The sequence below is a fragment of the Sphaeramia orbicularis genome, chromosome 14, assembly GCF_902148855.1.
Source record: "Sphaeramia orbicularis chromosome 14, fSphaOr1.1, whole genome shotgun sequence".
Taxonomy (NCBI): Eukaryota; Metazoa; Chordata; class Actinopteri; order Kurtiformes; family Apogonidae; genus Sphaeramia; species Sphaeramia orbicularis.
In genome coordinates, this window is record NC_043970.1 from 26883310 (window position 1) to 26909176 (window position 25867).

At 37.9% G+C, this 25867-nt stretch overlaps 1 protein-coding gene across 1 annotated transcript; it reads left to right on the plus strand.

The window, feature by feature from the left end:
• The first annotated feature begins 743 nt into the window (after window positions 1-743).
• Window positions 744-24562, plus strand: LOC115433620 (forkhead box protein O1-A-like). The gene is made up of 4 exons (XM_030155114.1): window positions 744-780; window positions 891-1538; window positions 18144-18335; window positions 20571-24562. The coding sequence occupies exons 2-4, from the start codon at window positions 909-911 to the stop codon at window positions 21765-21767; spliced, it is 2019 nt and encodes a 672-aa protein (XP_030010974.1). The 5' UTR covers window positions 744-780; window positions 891-908; the 3' UTR covers window positions 21768-24562.
• Window positions 24563-25867: the final 1305 nt, after the last annotated feature.

Here is a 25867-nt window from a genome sequence, read left to right on the forward strand (position 1 = left end):
AAAATCTAAAAGATGCAAAGAGACAAAAAATGATAATGAAGAATATGTGAAACATAAATGACTTAAAAGATAACAATTATTAAAAAGAAAGTTTCACACACTTTTTTGACAGCAGAACAATCTGTATAAAACGTTGGACTTAATGGAAATTCATGACATGATTTTCTAAATTGGAGACATAAAATTGATTTTTTGGGGTCTTGAGCTAAAGAGGTTATAATCAGGGGCACCATAAGTGGGAGAAAAGTGAGAAGGATTTGAAGGCCCCATGAGTAACAGGGGCCCTAGAAAATAGTAGAATATCTGTCTATTTATGTATTTATTTATGTATTTATTTATTTGTTTATTTAACAAAAATTATAAATCTATCACCATAAAAGAATGTTTGCTTCACAAGACACAATAAACATAGTTATTTCCCATTGGTTTTGTTTTGTTTTTGGTAACGAAGGAATAAGATTCAGTCAGATCAAGATATAGTTCATGATATGGTTTGGTCCAGGTACCATTTTTTTTTTATTGTATATCAATGTTTTTTTAATCCAATACTGTTATCCTTAAAATATATATGATAATGCATAGGCCATCATTTTATTTTCCGTCCATAAAGCGTGCACAAAGGGGAACAGGTTGTGACACCCACAACACGGAGGCTGTCAGTGGTCCGTGAAGGCACCATCAGACCTTGTACCTCTGACAAAGCGCCAGACTTAAGAGTTGAAACTGTGCCTGATGGTGAGAACTTCACTGTGGACCATAGAAGACACCGCTGTCTTTTCAGTACAACATATATTTTCCCCTAACTTTCCGGAGTCATCAACATTTTTCTCTTTTTGACAGTGTGCCTGAGTTTTCATCTGCTTGTGTTTTTGTGACTTTCTATGTGACAGTGCTGTTTTATTGCTGATATGGCTGAGGGACCGCCTGCACAGACGCAGCCGGTGGAAATAGACCCAGACTTTGAGCCTCTCTCCCGTCCCCGGTCCTGCACCTGGCCGCTCCCGGACCTCATCGACCCGGCCAGTTCCAACACATCCTCCCCGGCGCCGTCGGTGCAGCAGGAGCCGGTGGGGAACCCTGAGTACATCAGTAACCTGGCTCTGCTGGAGGAGGACTACGGCGAGTATGCAGAACACAAACCACCGGTGCCCTGTAATGAGTACCAGTGTCTACAGGGAAGCAGTGTGCATCTGCCTCCTCATCATCACCATCATCATCATCAGCAGCAGCAGCACCATCATCATCATCCAACCCAGCCTCAGCCTCAGCCTCAGCAGCAGCTCCTGAGCCCACAGCTGCCTCCTCAACAACAGGTGCCTCCTCCTGGTGTGACACCTTTGGGTGGCCCCAGTCAGAGGAAAAGCAGCTCGTCCCGTCGGAACGCCTGGGGGAACATGTCCTATGCTGACCTGATCACCAAGGCGATAGAGAGCTCACCTGAGAAGAGACTAACCCTGTCTCAAATTTACGACTGGATGGTCAAGAGTGTGCCTTACTTCAAGGATAAAGGAGACAGTAACAGCTCTGCAGGTTGGAAGGTGAGTGGCAACAAGTCCATGTACTTTAACCCTTTGATGCATGAATTATGAGGACCTTAGACAAGATTTTTTTTTCCTGTGTGTTTTTATTCCTCTTTAGGCATGAAAAAAACAATGTCATTGAAATTTTTTATGAACCTGTTTTTAATGGGGTTTCAAAAATGTCTACACAGCTGGACACCATGCATTTAATTTTTGAGGAAAAGAAACACGTATTTAACCCTTTCATGTATGAATTGTGAGAACCTTAGTCAAGATTTTTTTTCTTCAGTGTTTTTATTCCTCCTTAGGCATGAAAAAAAACAATGCCATTGAGTTTTTTTTTTATTTTCTGTGGAGTTACAAAAATATCCATGCATTTAATTTCTGAAGTAAAGAAACGTGTTTGAAACCCAATATCAGAGAGGGATATGAAAACAATGAAATAAAAACATTTTTAATGATGCTAATCTGATGTCTTCTCACATTTTAACATATTCTAATGCTAGTAATTCCTCACTTCATGGAGATAATATGCAAAAAAAACCTTTTTGTCTAACAAATAACAATTGAGTTACACTAAAACATGTCACTGCAGATCAGGTTTACCAAGAACAGCAAAGTTACAGTAATGGTATGAATGTCAGGGTATGAGGTGGTGCATAAGTGTCCACTGTGTTGGCTGATATGAAAGTAAAACAACAAAACCCATGAATATACAAGAGAACAGCTGGAGATAAACTGTCCACTGGAGTGACTTATGCATGAAAGGGTTAAAATACAATATCAGAAAGTGATATATTGTGTGAAAACTATGAAATAATTTTTTTAATGTAGCTTATCTGATGTTTTCTCACATTTTATAATACCCTAATCAGGGCTGAAAGCTATATCGTTATTGTATCAATATCTAGACATGAACATTCAAGATATTAATTTTGAAAAAGCAATGATATAAACGATATAGATTTCCCCCGTGCTCGCCCTGCATGTACAGCTCTGGAAGTCACAACAAATTTCATTTATTCGTACTTTGTGTTAATGTTGATGACTGGCAGTGAGTTCTTATAAATAAAACTGCACTTTCCACATTCTTTTGTATTATGATATTTGTATTTTTCTGAAAAATGCTTGGTTTTCACCGAACCCGTAGTCATATTGTATAGATATCGAGATATCTGGCATGAATATCGAGATATGACATTTTGTCCATATCGTTCAGCTCTAACTCTAATACAAGTTATTACTTACTTCATGGACATAATTGTATTTTTTTTTTTTACTTTTTGTTTAAGAAAACTGTTAATTACAGTCTAATAACAAATAGCAATTGATTTACTCTCAAGCATGTTACTGCAGATCAGGTTTATCAAGTATTTATCAGTAAGTGTGTGAATGTCAGTGTATGAGATGGTGCATAAGCGTCCACTGTGTTGTCTGATATGCAACTAAAACAACAAAACCCTGGAATATACAAGAGAACAGCTGTAGAATAACTGTCCACTGTAGTGACCACTATGCATGAAAGGGTTAAGCCTGACGTGGTCCCTAAATGATGGACCTGAAAGAGCTGTAATCTGACAGAACAATTTATCTCTTATTTTGGGAAAACTGAAATAGAAGTGGAATCATTAGCAGTGTTTTTTTACTACAGGCCTATTTTATTCAAACACCATCCTTTGACACATCTGAGTTATGTTACACAAGATCTATTGACACTGTCAAACTCTGTCAAATGACAGGGAGAGGATTAGTCGTTTTAACACAAGTAATCATGACCGGTTACCGTTATCAAACTCATAATATAGTCAAGTACAAATTTTTGATAGTTAAATGCATCACTAACAATCTCCTTATGAATAAATCATTGCAGAGATGCACTCGATTACATGTCACATACACGTTTGATTAGTACAGTATTTTTGTCTTTTATTCTGTTTTATACTATTACTATTTTTGTAGTGAAAATGAAGTGCAAAATGACCATTTCCAATAAAGTTGTGACTATACTGTGGGCACAACACCTATCATAATAACCACAATTTGATATGTTTAGCAGTCCAGCTCATAGCCCATACTTTGGTGTTGTGAGCAATGCATGCTCAACACTACTGCCCCATAGTGTTTGAAATACGTTACTTAGATCAACCTCCTACTTCCGTCTGGAAAACCAAGCTTTTCCTCAGAACTAAAAGAAATATTATGGTGATGATGATGATGATGATGATTATTATTATTATTATTAATACTACTACTACTGCTACTACTACTACTACTACTACTACTACTACTACTACTACTAATAATAATAATAATAATGATAATAATAATAGTCATTTTCCTATTTAATGGAGTAACGTATCAAAACATGTACATGCCTGTGGTTAAGTCATCTTATTTGGTCCTGGATAAAATAACTAAATAAACTAAATTTTTTTTTTTTTTAAAAAAGGCAGAACAAGAGATTAGTGTAGCTCCTGTGCAAAAATGTATTCCAGTTGTATTCCCAGCCCATTTATCAGAGTACAATGCAAATTCTGTGCAAAGCAAACTGATTGTGTTTAACCTGGCGTCACAAACTTTGAGGAGTTACCTTTGCAGGCTGAATGTTGACATCTCAGTTACCTTTGAAGTGTTGGAGCGGTTTCCTCTGTCAGTGGCAGCTCACGCCCCTCTGCTGTGTCACCAAGAAAAACATTCATCTCTAATGCTGCAGAAGACCGACCAGCAGGTCTGACTGCAAACAATACAGGAGTGAGAACAAAATGTGGTTACACTTCACTGACCACATTTTACAGTAAATGAGGAATGACAAGTTAAGACAGTCTAAATCTGAGGACATCAGAACACTGGAACTGATGATGTTTTATATGTGATGTATGGTCCTCGACCAGCTTTAACTTGCATTAACACAAAACATACTAAAACATGAGCCATGCAACAGCAAAGTGATGTAAAATCAGCTCTGGCATCTTAACCCATAAAGACCCAGTGCTACTTTGATGGCAGTTCCAAAATATTTTTTTCTCTATATTTAACTTTTATTTAGTGATTTATCACCATTTATTTGCGTTCAATCAGTGAACATTAGGTATTTTCCTATATTTGATTTATTAATCATGTGGATGTTAATAAAAGCTCAGATTACAGTTGAGGGTTATTATATCTAAAACGGAGAAAACTGAAGAAAAAGTGACTTTTTCTGCATAATATAGCATTAACTGAACATAAACCCAGTGTCTCCATCTACTGTCATTGATCCAACTCCATGGGTTTTACTGGTGAATCAATTTTGTAGAAGATGACAGTGTTTCCATGGTAACTACGGAGCCTCTGAACATCCAAATGGGTCATATCTAATGACCATGAAAGCATGAAAAACTGCATTTTACACCAATTATTTAAATGTATTGATAGGTTTAGTGGATCAGAAGTTATTACATATTTTAGATCAGTGGATGGTTTGGGTTGTTGGTGGCTAATTGGGTCTTTATGGGTTAAATAATTTATTTTCTAACCTTGAGATGTATTAAAATCTTCTAGCATGTGTTTGCTTTTGTAATTTCATACAAGATGAAAAGCATAACCACTTGTCAATCCTGGTTTTGCATTGTCTCACTGCAGGAGGAGGTCTCTCAGCCATGTTGGATGAATTTTACTGAGTAAAAAATGCAAAGTCAGAAGTGACAGAACAGTAGAGGCAAATTAGAAGTAAAGACAAATGTGTGTATTATGCTCTGCGGCCCTTTGTGTAACCCCTGCAGTCTTGCGAGGTGTAATTTTAAAGCTGTGTCAGGAAATGCCTTTGTGAACCTCAATCAAATATAGTTTCTATTGTTGAACAGCCCCATGAGAAATGCCTGATCATAGGTTGTATGATGAGTTATGGCTCCTTCCCTCTGCGTTTCAACTATATCAGTCTTACACCTTTTAAGTTTATGCGACCATTCAGACATGTTTTTGCCAGTCGAGCAGCCCAGAGTAAACTTTCCAGCGTTCTGTGACAATAACAGTTGGCGGCACAAACATCCCAATCAGTGTTGGGGGAGAGTGACGGAGGGGAAGGGGCTGGGAGAAAGGGATGCTGGGAACGACGTCAAACATCCTCCATTCCTGAGCGCTGTGCTCATATCTTTGTGTCCCTGTCTTCTAGAGTTTCCTCAGCGGATGCCTTGCCGCTCTTTATCCTATCACTTCCTCTTTTTTTTTTTTTTTGCCTGCTTTTAAGTTTTTAAACTACGGTGTTTGTTTGACTCAGACAGTAGAGAAGACTTACACTTAAAGCCCCAACATACTATTTTAACTGTGTATAATTACTTCGAATATAATGGTAAAATGGAGCTAGTGCCACATAAAGCACTGATTAATCATAGATCATATGTTAATCTTTGATATGATTGTGATATTGATTGTAAGGGAGCATCAGAGGGAGCATCTACTTGTAATTTAATGTAATTATGGTCTGCTTTCACCATAATGGGGTCAAGCACAACAGTTCCTACAGTGCTTAACAGGGATTTATTTTGCTCAAAGGCACTTCAGCTGGGTTAATACTTTCCCATGCCCTATATCAAATCTGCTGGTCACACTGTCGACTTTAAGTGCATAATGTGTTGCATGAAATTTTTTTTCACACAGCCATAATTCAGATGTTACAAGGAAAGTAGTTTCAGGACTTTTCTCATCTGCTTTGAAGTGCAGCGAAAATGAACATTGATGATCTTTAATCCTCAGGCCTACTTTGCAAATTCCGTGTTAACTGTTAAAATTACCTAATGCTTTATGGATGTTAATAAGAAACAAAAGCTTCAGTCTGTTTGTGTTTTATGTAAAATCAACACATCCCTACCTCAGCATTCCTCAGTGTTGGCATATTCACCGGGCCTTGGAACCACTGGCTAATAGTTATTTTTATACTTTCCTGTTAAAAAAACACCACAGTCCCCCCACAATGAAGTATGATGCATTTCCTGCCCAGTGGATGGAAAACAGTGCCATGTGTTAACATCCCCACCCTGCAAAACATGAGGGTCAGGGTTGGAAAAAGAGGAGGGACTGATAGGAGAGACCGGCTAATTTTAAGTTAAATCATTTTATTCCATTTCAACTGGAATAAATATCAGTCAGATTGATTACTGTTGTTAGGTTTTGTGTGTCATATCCTGGCTCATGTGTTGACATTAGAGTCCACATGCATGCTGATTGTAATGACAGATAGAGGTAGGAGTTGATGGTGGGTGGAGGGCGTTGAGTTTGAACCCCAGTGATTATACAGCTCCACCTAGAAAACTGGAGGTGGGTGGAGGGCAGGGCGAGGGCAACACTGCTGCTGTTAGAGCTTCCTGTGTCCCCCATGTCATGTCATGTCATGCAGATTCTGTTTTCCCAATGTGGCAGCTTTATGATCAAGATGTCTTTACTGCCAGAAGAGGCCCCTGCAAACTGGGAGAACTGGTTCCCCTGGGATGTTTGTGGGTCCATGAGTGAAGAATGCAGGGTGCTTTACCAGCAAACCGGTTGTTGCCACTGTTTTTCTCAGTGAACTGTGACCTTACATATAGGAACAGGAAGTAACAACCCTGAGTTTAACTGGCACCCGAGCGCTAAGATGCTAATTTTAAAACAAATGCACATTGTAACAGAAGACTGTAGCTATAGTTAAAGCTGTGTAGATGAGAAGTGGTACACACACAAAAATGCACTCGTTGCCAATCACTAGAAGTAAACACGGGTTGAAAAAAGTGTTGCACACTATGGTTCCATATGCATTTGTCTTTTATTTGCTAACATTTCAGCAAAGGATGTTCTTATGGCTGAAATCAGCAGACTTAAGTCACACTTTTAAAGACCTGAAACTTGATTCACACCGACAAAATATTCAACTCAGAATTAGTAGGCTATTTTTCTGACTTCACTTTGGCTTAGTTATCCTGCTAGAAAGACATTGAGATGTTATTATTTAGTGACACTAAAACCATTGGAGAAGTTGGAGTATGTTTTCACAGTTACATGTAATAATAAAGACATCAGAGGAGGAAGAAAAATTAGATCAGCTACTATAGCAAAAGTATTATTACTAGTGCTGACAAATGATTAAAATTTGTAATCAGATTAATCACAGGGGTACTGTGGATCAATTTTGATTAATCAGAATTAAATATCGTTCATTTTTAATCTATATTAATGTGTTTCATTTTGCATGAGCAAACAGACTCAAGAAAAAAGAGAATATATGTGCACTTAATGTATTTATTAAACACCTTCAGCATTTTCAACAAAACAACTTGAAACAACTGTTCGGTCTTGGGTTTTTTTGTCCTCATATTTCCATCCAGAGGGCCAATGTGCTGTTTAGCGTCTTCCATCTTTATGGGTTGGTTCTGCTGCCTGTCACTCAACTGCCCATTGCACATTCGCGATGGTAACTCTACTTGGTCAAACTGCCCCAAATGCGTTGCCAGAGATGTTCAGATTCATTCCGTGCTGCAGATGGGATAATTGTGTTAAAGTGTTTAATCAGATTAATCATGATGATGGCTTAATCTGCGTTAACACGTTAATTTTCACAGCCCTAATTAATACACTCTGAAAATACTCCACTTAAGAAAAAAGTACTGCATTCCAAAAAGTTATTTTATACCAAGCATTATCAGCCAAGAGTAGTTTAAGTGTGAAGTGTCAAATTGTACATTGTGCTGTGAAATGCTCCCTAAGTAAAACTACTAAATTACTACATTCCACCACTGTCAGTAATGTAAATGTTTTAGGCTATTCTGTTTATTTTAGCTTGGATTCAATATTTTTTGTATGAAGAAACACAAAAAAATGGCTTGTTTTCACTTTGGAACCGCTTAGACCTGTAGGGCTCTATTTTAATTTCAGTGTGGGTTTTTTTTTTCTTTTTCTTTCCTCTTGTCTTTTTTTTCTCCTCCACTTTCATATCCTCAAAATAAATGATCAGTCAAAGTGCCATTTGCCAGGGTTGTTCATTTAGGTTTGTAATCAATGGCTTGACTTTTCATGCGTAATAGGTCTCCAGAAGTTCGTATGATGTGACTTGTCACTGGCTTTGTTTTTAGCAAGGACTCGAATTCACTTCGTAGATTTTCACCACGAAAAACTTAGGACTTGTTTGAGACTTGAAGGTTCAGACTTGGGACTTTTTGCTTGTACATGCGTTATTTACTCCCACATCTGTTGGGAAATAAGAGATAAATGTCACTTTGAAACCCACAATATGTACCATCCATTGATCTGTTGTCTGAACTGCTTTAGGATGTCATGGGGGGGGCTATCCCAGCTACCAATATGTTACATATCTCCGCTAAAATAAAAATAAAAAAAAACAGACTTCAGACTTGTGTGCTTACATTATGTGGGATGTTCTCAGCAATGCTCACATTCGGAGAAATCCAATATGTATGCAATGCTACGTTCCATTTCATTTGATCTGATGTCAGTAGCATCGTATTCCCTTTATCAACACTAGCATTTAATATCACTTGCAGCTATTCCATTAAAATCAATAGCAAAATGACATAATGTGGGAAAAGCCACGTCAGAATTTCAGCATCAATGGAAGTGAAATCAACTCCTGCAATCTCGTGTTTCTTCAACATTCTTCATCTTTTGATTTATTTTTGGGTTTTTTTGTATTATTGAGAAATTCTTAGTGGCAGAAATTTAATTTACGACATTTTATAAAGGTTTTCAAGCCAGCATGCAAGGTAGTTTTTATATTAATGCACTAAAGAGTGATAGGCAAAAAGTTTTAGTTGCATGTGGATGTACAGTGCACAGTAGCTGCAAGTTTTGAGGAGAAAGAGGCTTCACCTGACCTAGTAAAGATCAGTGGCATGTCGATTGTGCTGCCTGACACTTTGGTGTTTGCATATGACTACTGTGGAAACTACTGAGAGACAACACTGTCTGTATTTATTCAGGATGAACTCCCAGTGGAAAAACTCACCACTTACAGCTGAACAACAGCCCCCCAGATCAAGTGACATGATAAATGTGTCTGCAGTACAAGCAAAAAACAAACTGTCCGGCAGCACAGGTGGAGCACGAGTAAATTATACCAGCGTATCCATGTATAGAGAGAGGGGTGCAGTGATTTGAGTTTTGTTCACTTGTGGCTTCAGTTTTACTTTCATTGACTTTCATTAAACATGTTCTCATTAAAGCTATAATACATAAGATTTCAGGATTAATGACTATGCCTATATTATGTATTTTGTATACTCATAAATGTCTCCGGTATGGCACAAACAGCTAAATGTTTTTCAGTGTTGCGACGCTGTTCATTTAGTCGCCTGTCAATAGTGCCATACTGTTTACCTTTCATTACCGACCAACAAATTTAACATTACCTGTGGAATAACATAATGTGAATATACATCATGAAACGTAACATGAATGAAGCTGTAATACATTAGAATATCTTGTAGACATGATTTATGCATGACTCATTAAATTTTTCTTGCTAGTAATGATATAAACATCTCCAATGATCCAACTTGACTTCAGAACATCTATTACATTTTTTATTATTGTTGTGAGTGAGAGCGGCAGAAGTTATACACTATGGGTCAAGTAAAATGCACAAACTCCTAGTGTTCTGTTAAAATCTTGTGGAAAAACAACAAAATAGTACCTTCTAACCAGTTTCTTGTGTTTATGTGTCCTGTGGTACAAAAATCTGTGCATGTATTTTTTTGTAAATACATCACTTTCAGTTAGTTCAACCTTGAATTTAAAACCAGAGTAGAAAAACACACACAAAAAAACCCAGAAAAAAAACAGCTACTCAATTTAGTTTGATCACAAATTAAGTGGGAAAAAAAAATTAAGATGAAATAATAATGACTAAAAATTGTGGCCATTTGAACTCAGTGTGGGGACATGAGGCTGATGAAGGACAACATACTTAAAGAGGAAAAAAATGGAATAACTGCCAGCCATTTGTCTTGGGATCACAAGGTTAAAAAGGGAGGCCTGCCCTGAACTTAAGAGGCCCACTGAAAGCTTCAAGTCACCCCATAAAGAAAGGGAGGCTTGGGGCAGGGCCTTTCAAAGAGGAGAGTGATCGTGGCTTGAGGGAAGGAGGGGAACAGTCAGCTGACTGGCTTGCTGTGGGCTGAGGCCCATGTACAGTCCACTGTCTACACATGTGTGAGTCTGTGGAATCTGAGGCATGTGGGTTTCAGCATTGTCCTCTTGTCTGTTCAGGATAATCATCCCCTTCTATATGATGCTCACAAAAAGAACCTGTCCTCAAATCCATTATACAAAACATAAAGGATGAGGGTGCAGAGGGAGGAAGAGAAATATATAGTGTGAAAACAGAGAGAAAGGATCAAAAGTATTTAAGATAAGCAGCAAATCCTGCACATAAAAGGAAACCTTTAATTCTATGTAGCTTTGGGATTTAACTATGATGTTAATGAAAAGCCGATCATGTACTGAAGGTTTATTTCCAATTTTGCACTTAACATTGCAAATGAAACATAATGTGCTCCCCAGTTGTTGATCTAAAGCTGAACACCAACACAAAGCTTTCATTCCTTGTCATGGGCCCACCTAGAAGCCTTTGTAGAAGTAGGTCACCCACTTCGATGCTCAGTGTTAATTGAGTAGCCTGCATTGTGCCTGGACCCATGAAGAGGCGAGATGCTGCAGGGCTCTCCTTCTGCAGCTTTTTCTCTGCTGTGCAACAGGAGAGGGGCAGAAAAAAGCTTGATCTCACGTTCACGTTCATCTCTGCATACTCTTCCTGGGTCAGAGGAGAAGATGGGGGAGGGGTATGCAGGAAGACAGTGTCAGGAAGTGGCTTGTCCTTTTACTGTAATCTCTGCAAATGCTCTCTCTAAATTTCTTTTATAAAACCGACATCTGACTGCTTTGTGCATTGGCAACAATTAGATAAACGTCTGGTAAAGGTAAAGGATATATGAATTATATTTTATTTTTTACCTGCATTCAACATTTGGTACTTTATCCTAATGTCAGCAGAAGTCCATTTATTTTTGTTCAGGAAGTTAGAAAATCATGCCATCACGTAGATGATCAACAAACTGGTCAGCCAAGAAGTTTACTACAGCTGAACTATCGCCAGAGAGATTAGCATACTTCCTTATTCTGCTGTTAATGTTCATTTGATTCATGACCAATTGTTTTAGGTGTTTCCTCATTTTCTATGACTTTTGTTCTAAATCTTTTAGGCAGAAGCAACTCAGATACAAGCCTGAGCAATGAAGGGGATCTGAACTCACTGCCGGGGTTAAGTCAAGTCAAGTTGTATTTGTAAAGCCCAACATCACAAATCACATATTTGCCGAGGTGGCAAAAATACACATTCTTTTCTGAAGGAGAAGTGGACATCCCAGTTCTTTACTGAAGTAAAAGTACACGCTCTGAAATGTACTCAAATTGTAAAATTAGAAAGTATTTCCACATGTCTGATGGCTGTTTCTGTGCAAAGTTATTGACCATTTTAGTTTTAGTTAGGGCTGAACAATATATTGTAGTAATTCGATTAATACGGTAGAGGCACTGCTCTTGGAAGATTGTAAAAAATACCTAAGAATTATTCCTTTACAGATTTACTTGCTTAACAAAAACTCTAAATCTTTTAATATATAGAAATTCAGTTTCTTCAGTCATGTTTTCTTTAAACAGTCGACATCTTTTCTTGTATTACATATTTTACGATTTATGTTTTATGTAGGTGTAAATTGGTGTTGTTAGGAGGAAAATAATCCATAATTCCAATTGATTGCTTTAAAAATGTGAAAAGGCTAACAAGGAGTTGATAGTGCAGATTCTTTTGTTGAAATAGATCGTAAAAGTAAAATATTCTTAGATACAGATACAGATGCTAGACAACTCTGTACTCGATTTCTTCATTACTTTCCACCTCACGAGAAGAAGAAAAAGCTGTGATCAGAAATAAGAAAAACTCCAAAATACAGAGTACAAGTGTCAGCCTTAATGATGCATATATTAATTCTGTCTTTACCCATAAGTCCTTCTTCTGTCTCTACATACTAGGCCTCATCAGTGATCTGATTTGAGCGGCAGCTGGTCTCCAGCAGTTGGTCTCTTGGGGAACCTCTGTCCCGTCTGTTTGTGTCTGGTTCTGCATGTAAAACCGTCTGGAGAAATTGCAAGTTAAAGCCACTTTCACTGCGGCTGCACCTGTCCCTACAACTGGTCCTTGTTTATTTACTTATGCTGTGACCGTTACTGCAAGCCTCATGCTTCACTACACAAGAAACAGCAGCTGTGTCAATTAGACTGTTTTGAGGTCCAGTAGGAGGAGTCTGTTTTCTGATGAATTAAAATGAAGCATGACTGTAATGGCAGTTTGTTTCACTGTTATTGATCATAGATGACTGTGAGATTATTGATGTAGGATTTTTTTTGTAACAAGTTTCACGTTTATTTTAATTTGGTGATCAATATATCCAAGTAAACAAAGCAATACAATGCACAATAGTGATTCAAAAGTGAAAAATTCAATGAATATTTTGAAGTAACTGCAGCCGTTAAAAACACAAAACAAATGAATCGACTAAAACAGCAGCAACAACTCAATGCAGCATCAGACCTTTCAAAGACATGACTGTTGCTGCATTGCATTTGCAGCATGCTGCCAACATGTGGAATTTGTGAGGGCAAACTGAAAATAGACTTTGAGACCTTTCTCATGTCAGACACTCAGATGTTCAAGGTAACCCCAGACAAGTACACGTTTATATAACCCATGAAAGATAAATAACAGAGTCCATTGATACAAAAGAAATCATAAATAATAACAATGCTGTTTTTTTCTGCAACAGTCTTACCTAATTTGGTATGTAAAGAGGTTTATGGTATTTGAGTTTTGCTAATAATAGCAAATGGGAGGTGGTCATCGCGGTGCAACTGTCAGTTTGCTGAATTTATGACTCAAATCTATTCATGCTGCTTTGACTGATGCTTTTTTGTTTTCACTATTTTTCTGTTACTTGGGGCAAGAGTTACACTTCCAAACTCAGACTGTGTTTAATCTGAGCTTAATTAAAAACAACTTTGCAGTGCTTTTCAGTAATGAGGCGAGGAATAGCGTAGACATTGTCCCAGCTTTTTGTCACATGTGGACCTCCACATGGAGAGCATGGGAATATCTTTGGTGACTGAAAAAGGTCAGCAAAGATTTGTTCAAGCCTCACATTCAGATGAGCTGTCTCTACAGGTGCACGTATTTTTGCAACTTTAATGTCAGTCAGAACTGAGAGTTTTAACAATGTGTTTCATAAAGAAGTTTAGCTGCAAAAGAAAGACAAGCGCCACCTTGGGTCGGGCTTTTAGAGAAATGATGTGTGAGGGGGCACCTCTTGAATTAGTGAGGCAGAGATGTCTTTTGTTCTCTTTAGGCTGAGGTGAGGTCTGTCTCAGACAAGGATTATCCCAGGCCGAGTAGAGAATGCGCCTTCCCGGGGCCCAGTCATGCAGTCCCTGATCTATTGTGGGCAGTAATCAAAGCCTATATGCATTTGCATATCATCACTGATCTCTGTTGTGTGTGTGCAAGACATGTCTTTGATTCATGATAGAAAAGTTCACAGATTGTGTAGCGCACTGTTCAGATCTCAGTGCCTCCACTAATGACTCACTTCCTGTCATCGCCTAAAGATTGTGATCATGTTAAAAAAAAAAAAGAAAAGGTCATGATTCAGATGAGTAAGATTGAGCATTGTACTTTCTGATCATGCAGAGTCTTAAACTGCCTCAGCCTCACTAGCAGGATGTCCTCAGGCTCAGAGAGTCCACTTTAGGAGTGACAAAGTTTCAGTTTTGGCCAGTCAGAAAGAGCTCAGCATGTCATCTCTGATCTTTGTCGTCCTCTCTGTGTTTCTGTTCTATTCAGTCTGTTTGCATGTTTCTGTCAGCGACGGCTGAGGAGCTCGTGTTCTGCGCATAGTGAACTCATTGACCCCACTTCTCACAGCAAAAACATCTCATTCTGTCACCCTCCCCATCTTTGTTTCGAACTCAGTAACCTCTCCTAGGTTCTCCCATTCATGCACAGAAACATGGTAAATATCAGCCTTCACAGGGCTGCTGGAGGTGAGTATGAATGTGTGGTTCAGTGAATATTCAGTGGGAATTTTTTCTTTCTCTCTGTACTTTTAAATTGGTCCCATTTCTGCATTTTTTCTGAAACAATGTGTCTGGCTTTTAGTTTTGCAGCTCCACAATATAAAAAAAATTTCTCCATCATTCATCATCCTCAATATGAACTAGTTCTTAACCTCTAGGAATTTTATTTTACACAATAAAAGAATTGTTCTATTTATAAAACACTGCAAAATGCATTAAAGTGACACATGAGTGAATCATGTTCTGATTATTAAAACTTACTGAATGCTTTGCTGAGAGCCTCTCACCAAGAGAGGCTTTTGTAAGATCCATTCAGACAATACTTCATTTGTTTTTAATATGAGTGTCTTCATCTCTGTGCTTTGTATATCCCTGTTGAATTCTGTGGTTGGGGACATCTGGCTTTACTAACTGTAGGGAGCTGCTTTAGTGTTCACATGGGTCTTAAGGGGAATTCCAAGCCCGTATGTCTTGTAGTGTTGCAGTTTGGTCTCATTGCACCCTGCCTCCACAGCAGTGAGTTGTGTTTTAGGTTAGATTTTGTTCACAGACTCCAAGCTGAGGAGTACATCTGTGTGTTGTATGACTCTCGTTCTGCCCCTCAACCATCTTTGTTTTTCTTCCTGAGAATTTTACCACAGGAGGCGCCTCTGTGTCCATTTTAGATCTCAAAACATAGCATTAGAGAAAAAGGAATGAATGAGGCTTTAGGTGTATACATGTTAGTACAAGGACAAATGTGACCACACAGAAGAAATTAGCTAGTTGGTTATGTCCAAAGATATACAGTCTGTCTTATTCAGGATGGTTTTTTATACAAAAGTGACAAACATAAAGCAGGTAAAAGACTATTTTGAGAAGTGTGCATACTGACCCTTATGTGATGATTCTGATATTTATTCACCAGCTGAAGTCATTTCATCATGTGTAGTTTTACTAAGGTACAATGATGGTTATAAATATTTAAATGTCATTTTTACTCTTACTTTTTTCTTGGCTGTTTTGGCCATTTAGTTGTTGTTGCTAAGAACAGGACTGTGCAAATAAAAGTAAGAGGAAAGGCGAGAATGACCACACCAATAAAAGTTTCCATATCACATTAATATAAAATGCTTATTTAAATAGCATAAACAAAACATTGTAAAGCTGTAAGAATAAAAGCGTTAAGACTACTGATTTGAAATGTCATCCATCCACCATTATCGATGTTGTAAAAAAAGTTAAAGTACCCACGTGTTTGTTCACTTTGTGCCTCTTGTGCTTAGAAAAAGTTTGTGTTGGAGTTGTTTTTTAGTAGATGATCGCTGACTCCATTCCTCAGCAAACGGTAGCTAGAGCTGCACAATGGTGTTGTTGAAGAGGAGCAGAAAAAAAGAATGCATGTAATTTGTCATGCATAGTAATTTGATATTATATAGAATTTGACAATATTCTGAATCTGACAGGTTTCATGTTAACAGCATGTTCTGCATGGATATTCTGAATTATGTGTTTTTCCAAATGAAGCGTTTTCCATTTCAAACATGTTGAATGTACATGTATTATTCTGGTTTTATGACAATTCTTTGGACATGTGAACAGTGCAGGAAATGAATCTAATTTTGCATTCTAGTACAGGTTCAGCACAAAAACCCTGTTTATGGTTAAATGAGGTCAAGACAAAGATCCTTTATGGTAGAGATGGATGATCCGAAGAAAAGTCTACATGCCTGGTCAGAACAAAAAAACACCTACTGTTAAAAATTATGACAGAAGATATTAACAGGTTTATAGATATGAGCAAATATCAAAAAGTTCAGGTTTTTCCTTAAGATATTTGAAGAATGAAAGAGGGAGGTTTAGTTCATACAGTTCAACATCTGCTTCCAGTGGAAAACTTAAAAAAAATATTTTTAATGGGATATGCATGTCTGAATGTAGAGAGGAATTTTCATTTTCATTAATGCAAACAGACTATTTGGAATACTGCCTTTTTCAGAATTAGGGAAAAAACTGAATATTAGCGTACATAATAGGAATGAGCCTACATGCTGTTATCATGGACATACTGACAGGGAAAGGCTCATTACCTCCGCCAAGGAGGTTATGTTTTTGCCAGGGTTTGTTTGTTTGTTTGTCTGTTTGTCTGTCTGTTAGTGTGCAACATAACTCAAAAAGTTATGGACAGATTTTGATGAAATTTTCAGGGTTTGTTGGAAATGGGATAAGGAAGAAATGATTAAATTTCGGTGGTGATCGGGGGTGGGGGGGCCCACGGGGGGGGCCCATTTCCAACAAACCCTGAAAATTTCATCAAAATCTGTCCATAACTTTTTGAGTTATGTTGCACACTAACGGACAGACAAACAGACAGACAAACAAACAAACCCTGGCAAAAACATAACCTCCTTGGCGTGGGGGGGCCCACGCGGGGGGCCACTGATCAGCCTTGGCGGAGGTCTGCGCTCTCCGAGTGCTTTTCTAGTTTTTTAAGGTACCTTTCAATGTCAGCACACATTATCTATTGCCCGTTTAAGCCATCATACACACTGTTTATCAGTCTTACATATTTATGGGATTTTTTTTTTTTAAGCAACAGTGCTTAATATATTTACAGACACCAGAGTTATAACTATACAATAACACTGCGTCAGACTCAGAAAAGCTGCTGAAACATGGAAACTTAGGCATTCAACAAAAAATAATATGGAATGTCCTGTGGAAAACAAAAAGCTTTTTAAGGTGATTTCAATTTAAGTTATTTCACTGATCGCTTGTAGAGTTAAATGGTCAAAATATGATAAAATTCACCATTAATCCTTTTCCTTAATAGATTAAAGTCCTCAGAGAGTGTTTTGTTCTGTTATATTGTGCACTTATCTTGTTTCTGTTATATTCAGTGATAATACTAAAGTAATATTGATTCAGCCAATACTTTATTATTATGCTCTGTGCTTACAGCTGTTTGCTTAAGATAAAAAACAAAAGCTGATGTGATTTGGATAATATGTCTTAAGCTGTGGTCAGTTTACATGATTATCTCGATATCAGGGATCTCAAACATTTATTTTGTGTAAATGACACCGCATATTCCATCCAACCCTTCATTCCCCAGAGCCAAACTCTGTTAGTGTCTGGAGAGCACGAGGAGGGGTTGGAAAAGGTTTGGTAGACAAAATATTATTAGAGGAGGATATGGACATGTGCATACATCCTGTTCATCTGCTGGCTTCACGCTCTCACTCTGTATGAAAAATGACCAACCTTTCCCCTGCAATCCAAGATATTTACTGTCTGAAAAGAGACTGTGGTTAACACTTTCCCTTCATAGTTGTCTCCTTTTCATCCTCAAAATATTCTATATAAAACAGGCATTTTATATAGAACTGATTCAAGGGCTTTGACCCAATACTTTTATTTATTATAACAGATGAAAATTGGCCGTGTTTAATGTATTACAACTCTCAGATTACTTACAAATGATCTCTGTTTTCTCTTCAGAACTCCATCAGACACAACCTTTCCCTGCACAGCCGCTTTGTGCGAATACAGAATGAGGGAACGGGAAAAAGCTCCTGGTGGATGTTGAACCCGGAGGGCGGTAAGAATGGAAAGTCACCGCGACGTAGAGCTGCCTCCATGGACAACAACAGCAAGTTTGCCAAAAGCAGAGGAAGAGCATCAAAGAAGAAGGTACAGCACCTGAAGATACTGTAATAATAGAGATGATAAAGGATTGTTTTGACATTTGAATAGTATCGCCTCTTAGTTTTTCACATAGGTGTTGACTGGACAGAGCCCAGAATCTTCTCTATCCAATATGTTTGTCCTGGATTACATCATGTAGTATTGGCGTTTAAGTTTAGGAACAATGGGGAACATTGTATACCATAGCATACTTACAGCTCCCAAAATCAGAAACAAATTAATGTTACTTCTTCACAGACTGAATAAAGTTAAACTCATTGTTTATAGTTTTCGCCTTCAAACATAAACTCCAAAAGAACTGAAACAGAATAACACTGTCTTATAAACTTAACATGCATCATCAGCTGATAGTTTACATTATACCGCTGTTAGCTTAGCTCTGATTTTAGACGGTAAACAGCTACAGTAAAACCACATATCACCTCTGTTTTGTGGCATTGAAGATCATAAAACCATAACATAGTAACCGTATACCTTCATGAGCCTCATAATCAAACTGGCCTGTGTAGAAGAAAATAGAAATTTCAGCAATTCTTTTAATTTAGAGCTTTGTCCAGTGGTAAAAACAGCACTGGATGGTGTTGGCCTTTCTTTGGAGAGTTTGTATGGGTTCTCTCTGAGTACACCGGCTTCCTCCCACCATCCAAAGACATGCAACAATTGTTAATTGGTCATTGGTAACTGGTAATCGGATCTAAATGGCCCATAGGTGTGAATGTGTGATTGAATGGTAGTTTGTCTGTATATGTCAGACATGTGATCAGACTGCAACAGTTCCAGAGTGTACCCCACCAGGATAGGCTTCGACAACTAGAAAGTGGATGGATGGATGGATGAGTAACTCATTACTGTCCCTAGCAAGGTTATTATCGTTAATGAAAACTAACAAAATGACGAAAACTGGAATTGCTAAAACATTTTCGTTAACTGAAATAAATAAAAACTCTAATGAAAAAGAAAAAAACGACAACTAACTGAAACTGTATTGTGTGCTTATAAAACTAACTAAAATGTATAAAAATTATGGATCAAATTCCCTTAGTTTTCATCTTTGTAAATGTTGGATTGATGTGAAATCCATTTATTTCCCTTGAGCAATTTTAGCTGCTGGCACCATATGACAGTTAACAGTCTGTCACCTCTCGTCACTTGTGGTTTACAGTCGTCTTCTGGTCCTCACTCTACCTGGAAACATAGAGACTAAAGTTGGGAGAAAGTAGTAGAGTCCTGTATGAGATTTATTTGAATATGATGGCAAAGAAGATAAAAGATATAAAAAAACTAAAACAAAACTAAAACTAAGCATTTAGAAAATAACGAAAACTAATAAAAACTAGCAAACCTGCTCTAAAAACTAATTAAAACTAACTGAATTAAAGAAAAAAAAAGTCCAAACTAAATAAAACTAAACTATAATGAAAAATCCAAAACTATTATAACCTTGGTCTCTAGTGGTTATATATACTCACAGTCACACATTAGTGGCTATGAATAAATGCACTTACAACACAGTATACTGACACCTTTAACATAATGTCAGAGCTCTTTATTCTAAGCACTCTAATGATAATTTTAGATAAATTAAAAAAAAAAAAGTCTTTAAGTAGAAACACTACATATAGCACCTTTAAAAAAACATGTACAAAATGAGCCTCATTCATAGTGTTTGAGTAAACTTTGAATCTGGTTCCTGATCACTGCTGATGGACTGACTTGGTATCACCCACTACTATGAGCTCAATCTTAGAGGCAGTAAAAAAATGAGGAAATAATGTTAATTACGGAAAAAGGAAGAGTGTCACTGAATTCTGTTTTTCAAATTCTGTTTTTTACTTACATTCACCATTCACATTTAGTATTACAACAGTGTTTTGTAATATGCTGTCCTGTTGCTACATTCACTTAGATCATCTATGATTCAAGATTCACACCCCATCTTGTTTATCCTTGACATAAACCCTCTCTGATTGGTGTTGCCTCTGTTCATTTAAGGTAAAATACAACACACCATTCACTGAAGTTAGAAAAACAGTGATTTCTTTATGATGTTCAGCCACATCGTGCCAAACTCAAAGTGGAGTATTATTCAGGGCTAAAGACGCCATGTGACGCCACTGCTAATTGTTAAGTAAACAGTACCGGCTCCGGATTCATCTGTACAGACGTTTCATTAAACCGTCTGCATTTTTATAGTAGTGTTTTGTGTTTTTCCATCCTCAGACATCTCTACAGGAAGGGGTTGAGGTTGGAGCAGGCAGCCCTGGGTCCCAGTACTCAAACTGGCTCGGTAGCCCCAACTCCCACAGCAACGAGGACTTCGAAGCCTGGGGCACCTTTAGGACCCGAACCAGCTCTGACGCCAGCACTCTGAGCGGCCGTCATTCACCTTTCCCCTCTGAACAGGATGACGTAGGGGAGTCCGATGTCCACATATTGTATCCCTCGGGGCAGGGGGCGAAGATGACCCCCGCCCTCCCCAGCCTGTCAGAGGTGGCTGGATCCATGGGCCGACACAGCTCAGAGAATGTCATGGAGAACCTGCTGGACAACCTGAACCTGCTGTCACCTAAAAACCCCCAGCTGGGCTCTGACTCCTCACATTCATCAAATGCCCCCCTGCTTCAGAATAACCCTTACACTTCCCCTAGCTTAACCCCCCACCATCAGCAGGACTACCGTAAGTGCATGTACAACCAGGTGAGGATGAACTCGTTGTCCCCTGTCCCCATGCAGACGCTTCCAGAGAACAAGGCTGGCTTTGGAGCTTATGAGAACCATTATAACTGCCCTCCTGGCCTCCTCAAAGAGCTGCTGACCTCTGATGCAGATGCCAGCAGGGACATGATGCCCTCTAGGGACTCAATGGTGCCTCAGGTTGGGAGGGGGGGTTGTTTAATGCCTACTTACAACAGCCAGAGCCATGTGGGGGGGCATAATGAAGTAAAAATGATGAATCCTCCTCAAACTCACCCAATTCCTCATGTAAGTCCACAATCCATACATAGCCAGGGTCCCTTAACCTCACGAGACCTGAATAGCTGTAACATGATTCCTCTGACTAGTCTGAGTAGCATGTCAGGGGCCTCTCCTCGAATGACCGCCCTGAGGACATGCATGCAGCTGCCTCATGGACACCCAGCACACGGTAATGATGTCACAACACAGCACACAGGCCACAGCAGCAGCAACGGATACAGGGAGCTGAATGTGGTTCATCCACGAGGTCATCCCCTAGAGCGACTACCTAGTGACCTGGATAACATGTCCATCGAGAGGTTCGAGTGTGACATGGAGTCAGTGCTCCATGATACCCTCATGGACGGAGGAGGGCTGGACTTTAACTTTGACCCTGCAGGAGGCCCTCAGGGTTTTCCCCCTAGGGTAAAAACCACCTCGCATAGCTGGGTGTCAGGCTAGAACATGCTGATCCTGAGGCTATTGTTCTAACAGTAAATATATGTAATAAATTAGAGAGGCACTCAAGGACCCACAGTCCTGCGGGATATCGAAAATTTAGCCGAATCTGAATTTTAGGCCTTGGTGTTAATTTGATCAAATATGTATCAAAGTTAAACCAGATGACGGAAAAAACATAAATATAAACAAAAACCCACTAGCAAACACCTGCAATCAAACAATGCTGTTTAACGTCACTGTTGTGTAATTCAGTCACACTTACAAAAATGTGAAAAATCTTTATAGTAGTTTTTATTTAATCCTGCAGACAGGTTATGCGATCTCTCTTGGCAACAGTAAGAAGTACTTAATATTTTAAAAGAATATTTCTCATCCCTCCCAGGTGTTTCATACCATCATGCTACTCATTTCCGTATTCAACAACAAAAAAAAAAGCCACTGTTAGGATTCTCCCGCTGTGGCTTCTTCTGAGGTTTCCACCAATATTTTCTTTTATTTCCAGCACAGGGTTCTTTTGTTTATTTGAGGGGATGGGGGGGTTGCCTGGACAGAGGGTATTGTAAATTGTATAGATTGTAAAGCCCTTTGAGGCATATCAGTGATTTGTGACATTGGATGATATAAATGAATTTTGACATATTTCCATATCTTTAATTGCAGGTCCACGCATTTTCATTAATTAGCATTTAGGAGACAACACTGTTTACGCACAAAGATTCAGATACTGAAATAAGACACAACTCGTGTGCTATGTTTACAATTTCATGTTTAAAAACTGGAAATATATATATATATTACAGATTTATGGTAAATCACAATGCAATAACTGCTCAAAATATAGGACCCTTAGGCAATCTGATATGTTGGTCTAATGTTCCCATCACATTTCATGTGACGGTGCCACTGAACAATAAAACAGACTTCTCTGAGAAAACCTGAAGGACTGTACGGTGCAATGAAAAATCAACATTTCACAGATACATCAGGAATAATCATAAACGTAGTTGGGGTTTATTACATAGAGCTGAAGTCCCACCCCTTCTGGTTCTGCCCCATGGGACAAAAAATATTAAAGTAAATGGTGAAAGACAAGTCATTTTTGGATCCCATTTACTCATATTTTTGTCAATTTGAAAGATCATTTAAAAAGTCAAGAAAGTTGCAGTTTGTTGTAAAACTATCAGACTGCAGAAATACATAAATACAATGACTACACAGCCAAAAGTCACAAAGATGACGTTATCGTTACTGTTTCTCTCCAGGAGCTGCTGAAAATCTCTGTACAGCTTCAACATACCCAGACTTGTGCTGATTTCCACCTCTTTTTAAACTTTTTGAACTTTCTCTTGAAGAATGAGGTAAAATATGCCAAAGCAGCGGCTGTTTTGTTATTGCTGACGTGCATATTTGTACACAAAGCTAGATTTTTTGTCACTATCTTTACCTAAAATTGTGACTTTCTCAACTCATGAAAATTTGATGAACATCATATGAATAAACAGTGGCACAATTGAAATGCGATCTTAAATCATTTGTGTTTCGCCATTGACTATCGGGACTTCGGCCCTCTACATCCTCTGCATCTTTACCATGGCTATGAATAACTGAGTTCGGCAGAAAAACACACAACAAATAAATTATCAGTCGAATGAATCAGTCACACCCTAATAGTTGATACGTTATGCATTCAGATATTGCATTCTGATGGACCAAACATCAGCTGAATGACATAAATGTTAGTTTTTCAGGGTCACAATGGAGAGAGATTAATTGATTGTGCAGAAATGACTGTAGTTGGTTAATTTTGCATCAAGTAAAGCATATAAAACTAAAAATCTTCAATCATTTAATCACAAGGCCGGAATGTAACAAGACAGATGTGACGGTACAGTACTGTCAGCAGCACTCACATTATGTATCAGCCATAAATGCTTCGTTTTAGGTCTCATTAGTGACCCTGAGACAGACTCTGTGATCATTCACCATTCTATGCTATATTTATTTATGCTTTCTGTAATTATTTTCTGTAATGGACATCTGCTTCCTAATGTTTGTAAATTTAAGATGTGTATATGCTGTGTGCAGTTTATTATATACTATTTTAAGTTACGTGATATTCTTATGCTGTAACATATTTAACATGCAAACTGATATTGAAAGAAAATTTAACATCATTAGAGGTGTTGCCTCCTAAAAACAGCTTCAAGTCATATATGAAGTGGTTTTATTTTGTCATTATGCAAAGAGATTTAATACCAGACAGACAAGATAAAGAAGCTAATAATAAAAAACAAATGGAGATGATCTGTAAGCAGCTACAGTTTTGATGCACCAAAGACTTTTCTACTTTTCCAAACAAATTTCAGTTTCATTTGGAAAAATTGCAGTGCTTATATAGTCTCGCAGACTCATAAAGGTGTAAATATTATTTTCTTGATTACATTTTTTTGTATATGAAGGCTTTGTTTGACTTGTAAGGCTTAAACAGAAGTATTATACCGCTATGACTTTGTTATACATTGTTGTTTACATAGCTCAGTTAAAACTATATCTATAAATATATGAACACACATACCTCAAAATATTTTACCTCTCAAGTGCTGAAAGGATTTTTCCTGCCATGTGTCGCATACATGTCTTCACCTTTAGGATAGTAATACTTATTTCCTTTTTTGTATTTGATTTATGCTGAAATCAGTCGTTTTTATTCAGTGTTACAGACCTCGCCTTGTATTTTTAAGGTTTTCTTGTGCTTGAGGACAATAGCCATTAGTTTATAGCAATTATGTTGTGACATTGTAAACATTTTAAGATTAAAAATTAATTTGTGTGAAATAAAGAAATTTGCAATGTTTTTTTTTTCAGGTAGCTCAAGAAATGACAAATTTACTTGAAATTACGTCTTGGTGTAAGAATTTGATTTCTTTATCATGATAAGGAATATAGAAATATTTTAATGCTGAGGAGTTTTCTGCCCCCCCCCCCCCAAGCCTTAGCAGCTGCAAAACCAGTCCTCATCTGAAGATTTTTGAGTTTGCCTACCTTAGTTATAGTTTTAATTATTTTATTTTTTTAATACATGAAATAATAAATCTTTGAGTAATCCTGGAAAAAAGACAAGATGATGGTGATCCCACCTTTTTAGCTTACCAGCCGATAGGCCGTAAGCTATTGTCATCATGCGGCATCCGTCGTCGTCTGTCGTCGTCGTCCGTCGTCGTCGACATCGTCTGTCATCATTGTCATCTGTCGTCGTCTGTCGTCGTCTGTCATCGTCTGTCATCGTCTATCGTCCGTTACAAAAATTTCAATCATCTTCTTCTCTGAAACTACAACTACTTCAAACTTGGTATACAGCTTCTTTATGATGATGTCAACAAAAGTTAGTGAAATTATTTGGATCCGGATCTGATTCTGGATTTGGTGCAACTTTGAAAAATTTCCCCATTAAAAAAGATAGGAAGTGGATCAATGCAATAACTCAGTAAATATAAATGATATCAAGTTGAAATTTCTACACTCCAGCCATGATGGGGAGATGACCAAAACATAATGGTCACATGCTGATCAGGATCTTCTGGATCCGGGAACTTACAGAAAATTTAACATGGGCTCTTATGGGGAAAACATTTCAATTGTCTTTTTCTCCCAAACTACAGTTCTGATTGACTTCAAACTTGGTATACAGCTTCTTTATGATGATGTCAACACAAGGTATTTCAATTATTTCCATCCAAATCTGATTCTGGATTTGGTGCCACTTTGAAAAATTTTCCCATTATAAGAGATAGGAAGTGGATTGAATCAGTAAGTATCAATGATATCAAGTTGGAATTTGAATTTTTTACAAATCTGATTGGAATATGAACAAAACATGGGCTATTTCTGTAATATAATAAATACACATAACTGGATGATAATAAATGGCATCTGGATACATTTCCCAAAGCTTTTAATTTGGCCGGTAAGCTACAGGGCCATTGGTCCTATTTTTTCCATCATTGACCAATTTCCACAGTCAAGCCAAAGGGGTAACAGAGGTGAGAAAGGTTGGACTTTTACACAGCAGACCTGTGTTCCGGAATCAAAGGGGCAATGAT